Source organism: Perna viridis, chromosome 3 (assembly GCF_037379345.1).
Source record: "Perna viridis isolate PV_CMFRI_1.1 ecotype Kerala chromosome 3, ASM3737934v1, whole genome shotgun sequence".
In the NCBI taxonomy this organism is placed as follows: Eukaryota; Metazoa; Mollusca; class Bivalvia; order Mytilida; family Mytilidae; genus Perna; species Perna viridis.
Window position 1 is genome coordinate 22914728 of NC_142447.1, and position 17243 is coordinate 22931970.

The 17243-nt window shown below is 31.2% G+C and overlaps 1 protein-coding gene across 4 annotated transcripts in view; it reads right to left on the reverse strand.

Moving 5' to 3' along the window:
* The window catches only part of LOC148621482 (uncharacterized), a 62809-nt gene that overhangs the window by 15177 nt on the left and 30389 nt on the right, over positions 1 to 17243 (reverse strand). For all 4 annotated transcript variants that reach the window (XR_015921196.1, XM_088575937.1, XM_088575938.1 and 1 more), the window contains exons 22-37: positions 16260 to 16469; positions 13782 to 13925; positions 13184 to 13384; positions 10142 to 10329; positions 9732 to 9879; positions 8188 to 8684; positions 7520 to 7802; positions 7094 to 7183; positions 6517 to 6683; positions 4552 to 4649; positions 3944 to 4175; positions 3598 to 3720; positions 3006 to 3193; positions 1265 to 1434; positions 739 to 992; positions 207 to 329 (exon numbers count right to left, since the gene is read on the reverse strand). Coding sequence is in view for 3 of the 4 variants with exons in the window: in XM_088575937.1 (XP_088432063.1) it covers positions 207 to 329; positions 739 to 992; positions 1265 to 1434; positions 3006 to 3193; positions 3598 to 3720; positions 3944 to 4175; positions 4552 to 4649; positions 6517 to 6683; positions 7094 to 7183; positions 7520 to 7802; positions 8188 to 8684; positions 9732 to 9879; positions 10142 to 10329; positions 13184 to 13384; positions 13782 to 13925; positions 16260 to 16469 (3116 nt within the window). In the remaining variant the exon portion in view is untranslated. The remainder of the gene's footprint in view (positions 1 to 206; positions 330 to 738; positions 993 to 1264; positions 1435 to 3005; positions 3194 to 3597; positions 3721 to 3943; positions 4176 to 4551; positions 4650 to 6516; positions 6684 to 7093; positions 7184 to 7519; positions 7803 to 8187; positions 8685 to 9731; positions 9880 to 10141; positions 10330 to 13183; positions 13385 to 13781; positions 13926 to 16259; positions 16470 to 17243) is intronic.

The following is a 17243-nucleotide window of genomic DNA, read 5'->3' on the forward strand; positions in this document are numbered from 1 at the left end:
ACATTTTAAAAATCCAATAACAACAATAGTCGTATATGTAATACAATGGGAATGAAAAATAGATACAAATGTCACATTAATTTGATAAATAGAAAATGAAATATTTTTTTTCAAAATGCTATTTTTCATAGCTGCAACCAGACGATTATTTAATTTTATAATGAAGTACTTATAAGAATGAGTGCTCGGTATCAAAATATATTTACGATCAGATGCATTTAATCCTAGCCTTGCCCTTCCCGGGTAGGTTAGTTGACTACGCGTCGACGATGCTGTAAGTTGGTTATCTCGGATTAAACCATTTGCTATTCCAATATAATCGGAGCAATCTGTAATAAAAATATGACCTCATTTCTTTCAGCAAGAAAACTTATAAATTACACATTAATAAGATGATATTTGTTTCCAAAAGCTATTTAGTTTGATAATGAAATAAAACCAATTGTGATTTCTTACCTTCTTTGTTGTTAAGCTAATACATTTGGTATTAAGTTAAGGAATTTATCCCAGACGTTTTCAGGATTTAACAAAACGTTATTCGATTATACAAAACATTAGTGATTCGTATAGCAGCTGTTATGTAATATTTATCTACAGAAATCTACGGAAGATAACAAAAAGTCTATTCAAAAGCAAATTTCAAAATTTGAAAGCATGTCTTGTTTAAAACATTTACCTTCAATTCATGATAAATGTATATACTATAATACTAAGTTTTTAACTTCCGATTAAACTTACTGAAGTCAAAAGTCCAGTACCCAGGTGCCCTAAAGTACAGGCCACCCGTTGACTCATTGATGAAAATCGATATATTCATTCTGGCAAAAGTTTCATCGATTAGACATGTGTTACTGATCTTAAGAGTCACATTAACAGATGATCCTCTCGGAGGTATTCCCATATCTATCCCAAATACTGTTAGTTCTAGCTCGGTGCTATGGTTGTATATCGTTTTCTGTATATCCAATGTACCGTCATAACTGATAGATGGACTAAAATCAAGAACTTGAGTAATAAAATCTTACATGTACAAATACTAACTTACAAACTCCAGAACTCCAAATATGACACAAGAGATTTAACTGGCTCTCTACACTTTAAGTTTTCGATTTTATTGGATAAGACACACAAAAAACATATTCATAAGAATTGAATATACATTATTTCATTTTACATAAATTAAAAAGAATAAAAGTGTTTTTATGTTGATTGTTTTTATGACAATATGATACCAGCAACTTTAAAACAAGTTGAAAATACATACTTTTCTCCGATAAATGGTGATAGAAAGAACTGGACCTGAGAATTGATACCACTATCTTTATCTTCAGCTAGAATTGTAAATAATGGACCCTTTTGGAGAATAAGTTCTGGTGTTAGGATATCTGGACTTTTCAATGATGGACAATTGTCGTTAATGTCTTCGACTTCAATCTTGAAAGAATAAAAAAACAATTAACGCTTTTTTCGCAACTTGCGTCTTCTAATGGCAAATATGTAGTATTCTGTGTGGCTAAGAGAAATTGAGAAAGGCGTGTTTTACAAAATAAAATACAATAATATATAAAAATAGAAGAAATGGTATATTTAAAAATACGACAAAGAAAAACTAGAGTACTTTTAAAGTGTTATAACAAAAAACAAAACAAAACAAAACAAAAACAAAAACAAAAACAAACACGCACAAAATTAAAAAAAAACACCAAAAAAAAAAACGGGAGTGCAACAAGGTGTTCAAGAATGGAAAGCGTGTGTTCACCAGCGACAGCCGTCACATTGCAAATGTGTAAAACTCAATCAAGCGTTACATTAGTTCGGGAGTTGTCTATCAATTATACAGCCAATTTTTGTTCACGTTACCTCCATGCTAATCTTACGCGAAATTCATGTTAATATTCAAAAGGGATTGTGACCTCATCATCCATTTTAAAGGATTATCGAGAATATATCTTCATCGACAGAAATAAATATAACAGCCATTCCATTAATAACACAAACTTTCTTAAACTTAATACATACATTTATGTACATGTAAAATAAAATAAACATTATACTTCCCAAAATAAATTTCATACGCTTACGGTTAAAAAATGTTCACGATAATTTTATGTGAAGTTCATATTAATGTTAAATTAATGCTAACTATTTTAATGTTAAATTAACAAAACAAAAATTATGTTAACAACGTTAAATTATACTTAATGTTAAATTAACGTGAGAGAATTCATGATAAGTTTATTAGAAATTGTTTATTTGTTGAGATTTTAATTTGTGTATTTATGAACATATGGTAGTAGCCAATCATGTACAAAATAAATTAAATATAATCTAGTTACATTTTTGCATACATTTCTTTTAGAAAATGATCTTTCATATAGAATTATTTGACAATTTTAACGTTAAATTAATGTTGATTGAGGTTTAACTTGACTTTTATCTCTATGGATATCTTAGGCAATGACCTGATAAAATAATATAAAGCATATCTGGATGGGATTTTTACAATTTCAATGTAGTAATATTTAAAATGAGACGAAGAAACAATTAAGTTCCACCTATCATTAGCCGAAGGCTTAATCATTTAATCCGAAATATAAAGAATTAAAGTTCATTGACGAGTTTATTTGCAATTTTGTGAATAAAGTCTTTAACTCACACGATACTAACAATGGTTCAGTTTTCAAATATGTAGTGAATAAATTGTTATGTTACAGTATTATAAAATTATTTATACATTGATATCACTACAATACATGTATTGCTAAGTACAGTTCAACTAATCAAATAAATATTGAAAATTTCGGTATGCTGCTCACATGTTTCTTGGAGTAACATTTCACCAGTAGCATTAGAACCAAACACTTAAAAACATTTATATCAAAATATGAAATGTAAAGAAGAAATTTACAATACAAAATATACAAAAATATAAAGCAACACAAAAAAATGAAGCGTCTGTGGTGAAAAACTTTGCACTTAAATCAAGATCAGTTGTGCAAAAATACCGCTATTATCAATTTTCCGAATAATCCTGATACCAGATCCTTAACCCTTAAGTCCAGTCGGTATGACTGCTCTAATTCATAGTCTAACTCCTTTTTGAGGACAATCAACACATTTTGCGTTGTAAAAAGATAAAGCTCTGTCATTGATGTAAAGGAAGAAGGTGATGGGGATGTCAGAGGCTCACACACTGGAAACAAACAATACACTTTCAAAGATCAGGCCTAGATATGCCATAAAACGTCAAACAATGCTGTTGCCTGAGATCATTCTTAACTTCCATGATACTACTAATCCAAGTGTTTGGATTCATTACACCATAAATAGTTCTTATATATATATTCATATAATAATTCTATTTAACTTTATTGTGTAAGTAGCGATAGAATGAACATCGTTGATTTTTAATTATTCATGACTTTTTTCTCCTCTCCGTGCATTACAGTAGTTTTTTTTACATTGTCTTACATATTCATATTCATTTGAAGAAATATTCAATAGTTTCTTATTATATTTCAAAACGTCAAAATATGAGTTTCTATAACGATGTATAACTAATGTATATAATATAATGTTTAAAAAGCAAACACTTACCAGCATACGATACATCAGTCCCAGGAATATTCTCGTACTTAAGTACAGGTGGTTCCATCTTACTTAATAAATTTCTATTTGAAAGTGTATCGTTTAGAATGGAGAAGTACCTTCCTTCGTTTCCTACAAATACATGCATTTACATGAATTTCCTAATAGATACAAGAAGACCAGGTAGTACTTAGAATTTCATCAATAAACTTCGAATTTCTTTAGCTTTGTTTGTATGTAATTTGATTGTACACCAAGTAGTCAAAAGGCGGTTAATAGTTCTTGAATACGTTTTGTGCACACAGATGTAGGTTAATCTGTTCGTAATTAAAAAAAAATAACAAAATTTATGTACCTGAGAGTATTTCTACCTCAAATGAAGTACCAACAGCAAAAACATCCCAGACATTAAAAACGCCGACAATCATATTTGTACTGGAATTTTCTTTCGGCTCAAACATGTAATTTGATGCAGGTATATCATCTTTTCCAATCGAAAGCTTCACATTTTCTAAGTGAATGTAGAACTCTGACGTACATGGACGCCTTTCTGTGTGAAACAACTCAAATAGGTATGTCCTTCCGATCTATAAATGATAAAGCATAACCGAAATGAGATTTACAAAGGAAACGCTAACGAAGTATAAAATAATCTTCAGTTCTAAAGGAAATGTTTTCTGCAATGAAGAAGGGAAACATCTGATCATTTGATCAAGTCCCCATTTTTATTTGCACTGGCGTTTTATATTAGGTTTAAAACCATAGAAAATGTAAAAAATTGTTTTCATTATGTTTTACAAGCGACCTCGACCTTTGGTGCTAATAATTATTGCTTTTATTTATTTTAGGCATTTTTTCAAGGAACGTTATATAAACAATGATAAAAAAATCGACCATAATTATGCAGTAGCTGTTTCGTCATATAGGGTAAGAAATACTTTTTCTTCTGTAAATGATACATACAACCAAATCAAGCTGAATATCCTTTTCTGCTAATGGTGCTAGCGACATGCATTCATCATTGATTAAAACCCCAGCATATGACAAAAACGATTTCCCATCTGAAAAATACGATGTGTTTTAGTACCTGTAATAGGGTTCTGGATAATAAATCAATTTTAACCAAAATTAACAATGATTAAATATGAAATACTTATGCCTGTAATTATAAGGTAGTTGCACCATTGAATATTTATATATACCCATGGAAAATAAGATACACAATCTATCGACCAAGGGTGGTATACTTATAGAAGAGTAACTGTTATTTGCTAAGGAGCAGGTAAATTTTAGATAACTTAATAATTTGTTTATGTTGGAAGTCAGCATTTGTTTACAATGTGACATCGAATGGACTGTTTATAAAATCTCTTAGAATTCCCTGTTGGTTGACCACATTGTATGGAAGATAATGATATTTATTTAATATGTTTACCTCTAATTTATTCTTTTTATGTATGGATATTTAGAAATAGCTTATAACCATTCAAACTGGGAGTTGGAGTCCCTTTGTTTACATCAGTAGCCATTGTTTATTTGATGCGTACTTTGTGTACTTGAATTTTTCGGGAGCGTGTACGCCATCGATTGTTCTCCGAAATACGCTTGCTGATTGGTAAATGAGTTATATAAAAGAACGCAGCATTTCTAGTTCCACCAGACTGTTTGTCTCAATTCTGCAAGAACAGAACAGATCTTGAGATCTATTAGTTTTTTTCAGACTAGAAAATATCAACCTTCCACCATGTTAGAGCCAAGATTGTGCTCAGAATTGAGTCTGGTACTGTCAATGTATATGTAAATTAGCCATCTGGCTTCACCCAGATGACCCGATAGATTTGTTCACGTGTCAATAAGACGCCATATTGATAGGTTGAATATGAATTCATGTCCTTTGAGGAAATATGAGGCATAGTTTAATGTTTTGCTGAATTGACATCTTTAATAAAGTATAAAGGTTGAAAGATCAACCTCGGTTTACCAAATAATAATAATAAGAATAAGCCAATCGACGATGTCAACCTTCACCTGATCCAACCTTAGAAAGGCTGAAATAGTTCTGTTATTTGGATGGTTATAAGACCCATGTTGAGAATTTGTTTTTGTCATTGTGATGAAACATTGAATATGATATATATAAATGTATTAAATCATTTTGAATCCTGATTTTAGTATAATTATTTCAACCTAATACCGATACAAAGACCCACGCAACTTCTAAACGTTTCGGTCGAGTCCTTTGTACTTATATACATGTATGCCACTGGGTAAAAAAGGCGAAACCGTTACAATATATATAAGGAATGCAGCGGTAATCGGAAACAAATCTGAAGTAAAATTACTCGATACAAATTGAAAATAAAGAACGCCAATTTTAGTGAGAACAAATTTAGCGCCTTCCTAATGTCCTAAATCAGGGACCTCTAGTTTTGAAAATCTAGGTTGATTTTTAAAATGCTTTTTTTATGTCTTTTAAGGTACATTCTGATCCCATTTCTTTCAACTGTTAAATCATGTTTCAGGAGTCAGTTAAATGAAGACTCCGGGTGTTGAAAGATTCTCACAGTTCTTTTTTTTTCTCGGTTTGGTAGGGTTGTTGCTTCTGTGACATATTCCATTATATTTCCTTTCTCTATAGTACAAATTATACGAGAAATGTTTTGTGTGAACTATAAAGCATATGTGACTCATCCGAATAAACGAATGAATGATACCATCTCCGTTTTCTAAACATCACATATCAGCGTTAATGAAATCAATTAAGTACCACAAAAAGGCATTATATGTGGAAATCGTCATTGTAATAATGTCTCCAGTGAATGAAATCTTCAAAATTTATCCTATTTAAATGACATTTTAAGTTGATGTAACCTCGAATTTTATCTTTCATTGATTTCAAAACAAAATAAAATATGTGCTACTTCTTACCTAATTTCATTTTGATTTTGTGACAAATAACTTCGTTAGATGATCTATTAGCAATTATCTCAAGGACCAATACTTTATTGATGAATAACCACATTTCCTCACCACCACCGATAGTTACTTCTTCAGAACCTGCGTAAGTTATTCCTGATCTCAACACTGATGTAAATCTATAACATTTTTGAAATAACATGGTCATCGTAGAATGGTACAAAAAGCAATATAAAGTGTATGGTCATAACCAAAATCAGTACGATCGGTTATGTTATTGAACTTTGTTTCATTTTGCTTTTACTTTTTTTCAGTAGCTGTAATGAACACAAACCATATAACATAATTTGTTGAAAAAGGATAGGGTTACATTTAACGAAAGAAAATATCTAAACCATCATTTTCACAATACAATGGACCGATTCAGAAACAGTCTGGAATTCCGGGCTTGCTATTTTCATGACGTCTCTGATTGGTCAAGACGTATTTTACGAGTACGCTGCGACGGGGCAACGTTGTTTACGAGGACAGAAATTGTATTTTTGAATTGCTCCATTTTCCTATGATTCTGTTATTATTTGACACATACGCAAAATTATGAAGCATTCCTTTGCAATCTGTCTGTCCTTCATTCCCAAACCCTAAGTTGTCTACAGGGAAGAATTCATTGGCATAAAACCTTAAATAACAAAAACAAAATATCAAAAAGTATAAAATTATCTACGGAAGCGGACAATTAAAGTGGTAGTATTTTACATTCATGCTAATTGCAAAACTACGTACATTTAATGCAAATACTAATTACTGTAGACTTAACGTGTATCTAAAACGATGTGTTTCGAACATTTAAATCAGTATGAGATACTCAAATAAAATAAATTAGGGCTGTATAGAAGTTTTGAGACGTGACCTACTTAGTTATATATACATTAATTGCTTTAAATGTCAGCTACTAAACAACTACTTTCGAGTTTCAATAATATATAAATGTAGCCTAAGTCATGAGCAACAATACCTTCTTGATGATGTATCATTACCAACAGGCTTGAGAGTGATTCCACCTTGGATTACAATGTTACTAGACGCCGATCGAAACCAGTCGGAAAACGTATCAAACAGAAGATTCTTTGAAAACGCCAACCAAGATCCCAAGGGACTAACAATATGAAATGGTTTTTGTGACAAAAGCCCACTGTCCGATTTAAAATCATTATGATCTACACTGAAGTCGTAATATGTCATTTCTATAAACATGTTTTGGTCATTTTCTGTTATGTTTCCACCATCCGGTGTTGAATCTGAAAAAAAAATATATTGCAAACACTATACTTTACACCTTTTTATTCACTATAAATACGATAACATAATACAAATTTTGTGTGACATGTTTCATTCAACTGTGAAACCATTTTTAACCAGTTATAGTATCCAGTACAGGAGAAGTAATGTATAAGGCTAATACAGAGAACATATCAGCCTGTAACATGTTCACATGAATAGTTGCTAATGTCTTAAGATTTTAAATGTTACATAACAGTAGAAATAAGAACTTCAACCAGCTTATTTGTTTTTTTAAAATCTCGATGAGAGCTTAACATAAGGAAATGTAAAAAATGACCCATCAATAATTTATTAAAAAATATAAGGGTATAAAGTTATGCTGATTTTTAATTAGTGTCATACCAAGGCCGATAGCACCAGTTTTAACGAAGGAAGGAACACTTTTAGCACTGACATAATTATCTACTTCCAGTTGTATGACACATTCATACAAAGTATTTGATGAAACACTATCATCGGATGTAAATGTAACAGTAGCGTTGTGCTCTGTTGAGTTCGGACATATCAGTGTTGATATAGTGTATTTGCAACTCGCTTGCTTGTTATCAGTCACATTAGGGGATTTCGTATAGTTTTCAGGACTAGATGTTGTCCCTTCTGATGAAAAATGGGAACTTAGTTTCGTCGACGTAATATTCTCAAAACTGTTACTAGGTAAAGAATAAAAATCTCCATAGTTGTTCGAACTTAAAGATGTTGGGACTGTTGTACTCGGCTGATCACTTGTTTCGTTCCCTGTATGATTCCCGCACACTATGTTGTAATTGCAATTTATTTCTGCTGTAATTGATTTAAATAATGTTGCCGCAGTATCACTGGTGCAAGTGACATTATAAGTCCTGAAATTATATATACATACATTACTTTCAGAAACCATAACTCGTGTCATCATGCTTTTCGTGTACATAAATATTGACAGTAAAATCTATATACAGACAACATAAAGCATTTTTATTTATAAACCCGCATGCAAGTTTTCTTTTAACTTTTTAGAAAATATATTTCAATTTAAAGGAACCAAAATACGAAGTTGATTTATAACAGACATAACAGATATGAAATAAATTTCATAATCATTCTAGAACTTAACCACTTTCAGATTTCGTACTATAACAAATGGATGAATGAGCAAATTAAGATAAATAAAGAATAAAATTTTCGAAATTTAAATGTGTGTAATAAACAACTAATGTCAAGTTCAGCCTTTTAAAGGCAATGATTTCATCATGTACACAAAGGCGACGAACGACACGGAAGCATGTGTAACACTTGTCATAGAAAATAGTAAAAAAATATGGAAAGTTGTCATATCAATCTAGTATGACTGCAATTTAAGACTAACACATTGCCAATTTGTGTTTAAATGGCAAATATGCTTTTGTAATGTGGCTTCTATAGTCGATCCAGGTATTCAAAACATAAAATCATACGGATTTCCATGTTATATTTAAATGTAATATAAATCGAAGGCAATAAAGAATTTGATATCAATATTCTTTTCACTTTTCCGCAACCAAGTTTTGGTAAAAAGAATAATGCCTTTTTTCATCATATTTATTCACGATAATGACTAGAAATCGATAAAAAAAAAATCGATGTTTGTGGTGTCATGTGCAGCATTTTGCATGAAATCAAATATGAGATCTTTCTCATCAATATACGATTCGATGACATAAATAGGAGGTAAAGACTTAAGAAGAAAAAAAACAAAATATACAGAAAAAAAACGTTGTATAGAGATTTAATCACATTAAATGAAATATTATTTAATCACAGCATTTCGTTTTAATTTTGTGTTAAATCGAGAGTTTAAACGTTTGATTCCTCCTAAAAATCTACATTTGGGTGCCATTTAATGCATACTGTCTACATAACATAAAACGTACCATAAATATTTCTCGTTTGTTAATTTTTCAGCTGTACGAATGTCGGCATAACTGCTGTTAACTGTCGTATATAGATACATTGGTCTAGTCCAGAAGAGGGTAATGTTGATTCCAGAGTCAGACTTGGTTGCAACAATACTTTCCCCGGCTTTTATATAAAAAAGGCATCAGTCTAGTATTTGCCTGGTAATTCACTCATGTTTAATCTAATGCTGTGAATTTGGTTGATTCAATTGAGTGTTCATCAAAAGAATAAACAAACATGCAATAACACTTGAATGCTTTTAATTTACATTAATTGCCTTTTAGTAGTGCTTTATTTTTTAACCGTTGTGTAGCGTCTTTTTTCCAAAGTAGTTGTAACTCTGAGTGAAAGTTATCATGATTATTATTCTGTTAAAACAACTTACAACACTGAAACAAAGACCTCTTGTAATTGCCATAATATCTAAGGTGTGATCTTTGGGATCTCGCAAACAGAGCTCCATGGACTGCAGCTGGGCTAAAGCATGCTGTATTTTGAGATAGAACATTTTCCACACCTATGAGGGCTTCTACAGTCGAACATTCACAACCAAGGTAATTGTTGTTCAAATTCCTAAATGTATATTATTTGGTATCTTTACTCATTTAATACGAATTTATCCCAGTTTTTTTGCAAAATGTTATATTATAAGGTAAGTAACAAATATCTGAATATGCTATCGTGCATAAAGGACTTTGGTTCGATTTATGCATAACAAAAACCGCTATGCTGTTTATTCTGCGTAAACCGAATCACAGTTCATTATACCAGATAATATATTCAGATATAAGTTACATTCCTTAAAAACAATAACAAAATATTTAAAACTGGGTTACCTGTCATTTTCGTAAATTTTGGTTTCTGCTGAAATATACCTGAACTTTGAATTATTTCTACTAAATTGTACTTTTCCTGTATATCATTTGATATCCACAAATAACATACATTAAATTAATGAAATAGGTGCCTATATATTTATTGTCGTGCAAGACAAAAAATCGACCTAGATTCGTATTCATCTGACTTCTGGTGACCTTAATCCACGCATGTGCTGTAAGTGTCGCTTCTTTAATAACAAATCTAATTGCAAAGCCAAAGTGGTTATTCAACGGTAAGGAAGACCGACGGACTCGAGCCGTAGAAGAAAAAACAATCGAAAATAACGCAAGGATCCTTTTGAAATTTACCTATTGTGATATAAATTGTCTCAATTATGGTTATTATTTATTTGAAAACTTATTAAGAAGTAGATGAAATGAAATGTAAACAAGACACGTGCTTACCTGTGTATCCCTTATTGTTTTATTGTTCTTTCTTTTTACAATGGTTAAAGTATTTTTAACCCAGGTGAATGTCCTGTCAGCAATCTTCGGATGAATGGCGAAAAATAATTAGATCAAAACTATCGATCTTCTCTGATTTAAAAAACGTAGTTTTCACAATATTCTGTAGGTATTATCGACATTTCTCGCTTCAATTGCATTACTACTTATTGAAACAGCAAAATTCAGTAGAATCAAAACTGAACAAATTCGGCAGCTAATGCAGCTTTAAATAGAAGTGTATAACACATCTAGTGATCGCAAAATAAGCACTGCACTTATAAAATGAGTACATATTTTTTATCTCAAATAATCATATTGTTTAAGAAAAATTCAAGTTGATATTTAGTTCAATTTATTTTGTAGATGTCTTTGTTACATTTAATGGCTTCACATGCAAAACAATATACATTATGAAGCTAACCGTTCTTGAAAAAGAGTTATCAAGGTAACCAAGATTCTAGCTGAAATTAAACGAATGTAATCCAGGGACAATGAACAGACACGGAAAACAGACACACACGACAAAGAACATAAAATAACCAAAATAATACCTATAAAGTAAAAAAAGTAAATAAACAATTTGGACTCCACTAAAAACATGAACCAGCTGCATCGAATTGGTTAGCGTCGTCTGTTTCCTAGGAACACCAATCAAATTGCTCAAAAAATCAAGTCCAGGGTAGCCGAAAGAGGGAAGGAAAACTATGACACGTTGAACAAATCGGTCCTGATGGTGCAGATGGATACACCGAAACGACCCACGACCTGATGGTGCAGATGGATACACCGAAACGACCCACGACCTGATGGTGCAGATGGATACACCGAAACGACCCACGACCTTATAATGACGACAATAACATTTCTGTAGTATTCGTGGTGCAGATGGATGCGCAGTAACAATCCACGAGTTCTGTAGTGATGACTTCAATCTTGTAACAACATAACCCTGTTCCAGAAGCCTAATTGTTAGAAGTCTAGCGCGATACATAAAGTCTGCCTAGTTGCGGAAAGCTCTGGCATAACGTAAGAGTTTTGATATAAAAAGATATGAGGTTGACTACACAGTGTCTGTAGTATCCTTTATATCAAGTTCTTTGGGGGTATATGCGATGTACAACATCCCCGAAACTAGGATTGTGTAATGATAATGCTTCATCTATAAAGCGGAAACTGAGATTAAAGGATCTAGCTAAACGTTGTTCCTTCTTTTGGATCAGATATGCTATAAAATCAGCTTCATAAGCGTAAAGGAAAAAGTCAGCAAGTAGAGGAGCACAATTTCTTCGTATGTGAATGCCGACTGTTTGTTGAAAAAAAAAAAACGCGTCCACCACAGTGGACAAATGTGATAAAAAATTCAAGCATCTTTTTTGTATATTTGGATGATTTTGGAAGTATTTTTTTTTTGTATAAAATACGAGGAATCTCTACCAAAAACTACATATATGTATGTATGTATGTACGGTCTTTTTTGGAGTAACAACGATGTATAATGTCGGTATTTAACTGAGTATGGGGAATAGAAGTATGAAGAGTTGAAAAATCGTAGATTTTAATGTTAGTGTATTCTGATGATAATTTTGAATTATGGATTCCCAGATCTTTGAATTTAGGGTTCTAGAAGATCGAGTTTTAAATTAATTAAATAAATATTACTACGGTAGTAATAATTAAATTAATATTACTACGGTAGTAATAATTAAATTAATATTACTACGGTAGTAACAATTATCGTAGTAGGAGTAGAGACTCTCTTTGACAGCTGCGAGTTTAAAAGTTAAAAGTTTTAAAAGAGGCTTGGTTGTATATTTTGCAGATCCAATTATGTAGCGGTGTTTGTATGGATTCTTATGGAGTTTAGAAATCCAGTGCAAAGACGGTAGATCACAATCTTGATCTGTGGTAGAGAGACCAAAAGACGATAGCACAGATTTATGGTTTTCCACTATCTCTCCTTTCGGGAGTGTGGTAGCCTATTATTGCTTTCATTTTCTAGGTCTACCTCTGATAATAAATATTGGATATAATATTTTTGTAATAAAAAAAATGTTGTTTTGGTCTTTGTCTACTGGTACATATAAATTACTATATCGACTTACACAGATTTTATATTCGTCCCAACGTCGATCTTCGCCAATGTTTCAATCTTGTTGTTAAAGAGAAACAGATATTCTAATCTAGGGAGAGTAACTCCTGGGAAGTATGGAATTATATTGTCCGACAGATATAAATTTTGGAGGTAGTACAAACCATCGAATGCTCCCTCGTCTACTTTTCGAATAGCGTTACTGCTAAAATCCCTGAAATAAATTAACAGCGTGATAGTATAAACCTTAGTCTATACCGTTAGTACCAAAACATTTTCTTGCAATGATATTCTGGAGACATAAGACAGCCACAACAGCTATGACGCTAGACTTGCTACAAGTCTCTCTAATATGTATTTTATTTGATTAAATATTATTACTATCAAATATTCATTCACTATCCAGCTGCTCTGTGCAGCAGCTGGATAGTGAATGAATATTTGATAGTAATGACGCATACTCAGTCAAATGCAACCATTTCTTCCAGTGTCAATCATAATTCAATGCTACAAAAATGTGCATAATGTATGAACATTGTTAAATAAACTTTATATAATTTGAGGGAAATAAGAATTTGAAACACCAAAATATAAATCATCCTTAAACTTACAAATAATGTAAATTAGTTACAAGCGTCAGCAAGCCGTTTTGAATATGACTCATCTGGTTACCATGTAGATACAATTTCTGGAGTCTATATTGATTATCAATCGAACCAGTTGGGATCTCGGTTATCTTATTGTTGCTGAGGTTTCTGAAAAAAAAATATATAAGGAAAAAGAGCATTAATATGAATGTAATTTTGCGCATTCACTTACGATTGTGTTGAAAATTTTGTACCTGTTAAAAAAGTGTAAAATATCATGCAAATGTTTTTGACATCCATATATAAATATATGTCTTGTTCCAGGTTTTGTTTATGAAATAAATCACGGAAACCCCTCTTTATCATTATTTAATCCAGGAGTAAAATGTAGCATTATTGACCAGTCCGTGTTATACTAATGTTTAAATGGAGTTTCGTGATTTATTTTGATTCTATAATGACCGCATTGTCGTTTTTCATATTTTTGTGACCTTAAATGGGTAACCTTAGATATATGCAATATTAAGCTGTTTCATTGGATGAACCCATCCCACGTATCATCATGAGCAGAATAGGAGGCCGGTTGAACCTTTATTTTCTTACAGTGACTTTCCTACAACCATGGCACTCTTTTGTTACCAATCCGCTGAACAATACAAAGGATTGACAAAGCTATTGGGACATTTAAACTGACCACTTGCTATTGTAAGAGTTGATGAATAGGTAGCCACTCACCCATGAAAATTTACCTGGTCAGGTGTAAGGAAACCAATACTCGCTATGTTTCACATCATATGGAATTTTCTCAGCTTGTCAATATTACTAACAATGTGTTTTGAGGGCATTTAGTGTGTTTTTTACATAATTGGTATTTTTTGTTGTTTAGTTATTGCATTTAGCAATTGATAGAAACATATTCAATGTATTTTTTGTACTTGCTAACACAGGTAGAGTACTAATGTGGAAAACTATTGGTTGTGAATATTGTTTATAATTTTCCAAGAAAAAAAGCTTTAAGCACACATGTCCCCAAGTAAATAGCAAATAGGAAATGACAAATCAAAGTAAAATAGCAACACTTTCATGGAATGAATAATAACTTTAAGTTACAATGTTATGCTACTATTTATTTGAATTATTCCATCTCAAAGCTGAATCCATTGAATACCCCTGGTTTTTAAATATATGCATTGCAATATACTCCTTCAAAGTATCTACTTTAACAATAGTTCGGATTCTTACAAATATCTTGCACACGTTTTCATATTATTTAAAATATACATGTACAAAATGTTTATATAGTTCTGATGAAATTTAATGCACTCAGCCATGAGTATAATTCCAACAAAATCATTTTTCCACATAAAACACTCAAATCAGAGCTGTAAATCATAGCACTTAATCCAGAACAATAATTACAATGAAAATAAAACTAAGAAATATTCTCCATATAATTCCAGTTACATGTATATCATTGTACGTAATCCCGAGCTGTACGTCCAATGGAAAAAAAGCAATTAATCCAAATCTTTAATTCAAAAATAACCATTGCACTCGATCCCAAACTAAATTTTATGGTAAAGAAAATCATCTCACTTTAAAAATGTACTAAATCCAAAACTTTTACATTTGAATGAAAATCACTGCACTTTAATAATCCACAAAAGTTTAAGAGAAATACCATTTAAATCCAAATGTATAAACTCAATGAACTGCACTTAATCCAAAGAAGTTTCAATGCAAATAACACTTATTCCAAATATTAAATTTCATTGAAATCATTGCATTAAATCCTAACTATAACACAAATAACACAAATAACACAAATGAAAATTATTATTAACATGATACTTAATCCCAAACTATGAAAACCAGTGCAGTTTATCCGGAACATCATAATTTCATTGGAAATCCTACACAATAAAGCACTTAATTCACTTTCAAGCCTACTTCTATTCAAAATTGAATAAAATAAACTCATAGCACTATTTCAAAAATTGTAATTCATGTGAACCTTTGCATTTTGTATAACAATTGTTCCTTAACTATAGTATGAATCACATACTTTCCATTAAAAGGGTTTCTTGGTAGGCCTATTCCAGTTTTATGAAAGATGGAATAAATATTAATTGAGGTCTCATTTTTATAATAATATATACTGGTAAGACTTCTGTGCAATGTAGTTAAGATAAAATAACCAGTCTTAGTTTTTTATTTGGTTATTGCGCTTTTGAGATAAAAATTATATAGACTGTACACACAATTTGTACTTTACAAGAGTTCTCGTTCCTTATTTGGTTTCATTTGGTTGATTTTATTGGAAGATGAATGTATGACTTTCTAAAAAGTGAAGATCTGAATGCAGAAATGATTATCTTTTGTGAAAGTATTGCATATGTAAACTAAAAAAACATCGTTTGTTTGGTGGGTTTTTTCTTTACCATGAATCACTGTATGATTGGCAGTATCTGAGTTTTAAGTGAACTGGTACTTAATACTTACATTTCTAATGGTGTGATGACTTTTAGTGCTGATGGATAAATGTACAAGTTATTATTTTGAATTGACAAATAGCTGTTGCCATTCATATTTAAAAATGCTTCTGTAGAAATTCTCTCCAGTTGATTATTATCTATGAGTAATCTATAAACATTTGAACTTCCACCGAAGATTGTGTTATCCAGTGACATTAGTCTATTGCTACTAAATGACCTACAAATAAGAGGTATTCTATAAAAAATACCTAACTGGATGCTTAAAAAAACATGAAATGAGATATTCGTTTAATTATATGTTATAGATAAGTCACTAGATTAAATCTACTTGACACTTGAAAGTTACTCAGATTCTAAATGGCCGATAAAGACTTACTGGAAGTTTGATTAGATTGACAAGACATATATCACAGTAATAAATTAATATGGACCTTTTGGGTTTCATAAATCTTCTAAAAATTGATAAAACCATTTGTCAAAATAATTCAACTTTTCTACTGTAGATCTTTTTCTATAGTTAATGCGAACCTTAGAAACATTTTCAGAGATTTATCATAACAGATCTATGAAACTCCGTTTAACCTTGATGTAATTAAAATTCAAATATTTTGAATCGTTTAATGTTACTTTTATTGATTTTACTTTTTTAAGCAGTTCCTTGAAATATATTTTTTTTCATTCAATGCTATTTGGCATTGCAATAAATTTTGACCATTTCATGTCTTATATTTCAAGTATATTAATGTTATTGCTATTCACATTAATTACATACTAGTGATAATGGGTGACAACACGACAAAATACATGAAAAGATCGGCCAAGATCGTAAAAATACGTCAATGCGATATAAAAACTCTTGACAACATTACCAAGACAACTAAATGTTGTATCATAAGTATTGGGTGATAAATACCCAATCGGATTTTCTCGTTCAATCCTTTCCTTTTTCGTACGAAGGGATTGGCGTTGATCCAAAGCATTACTGGGATAG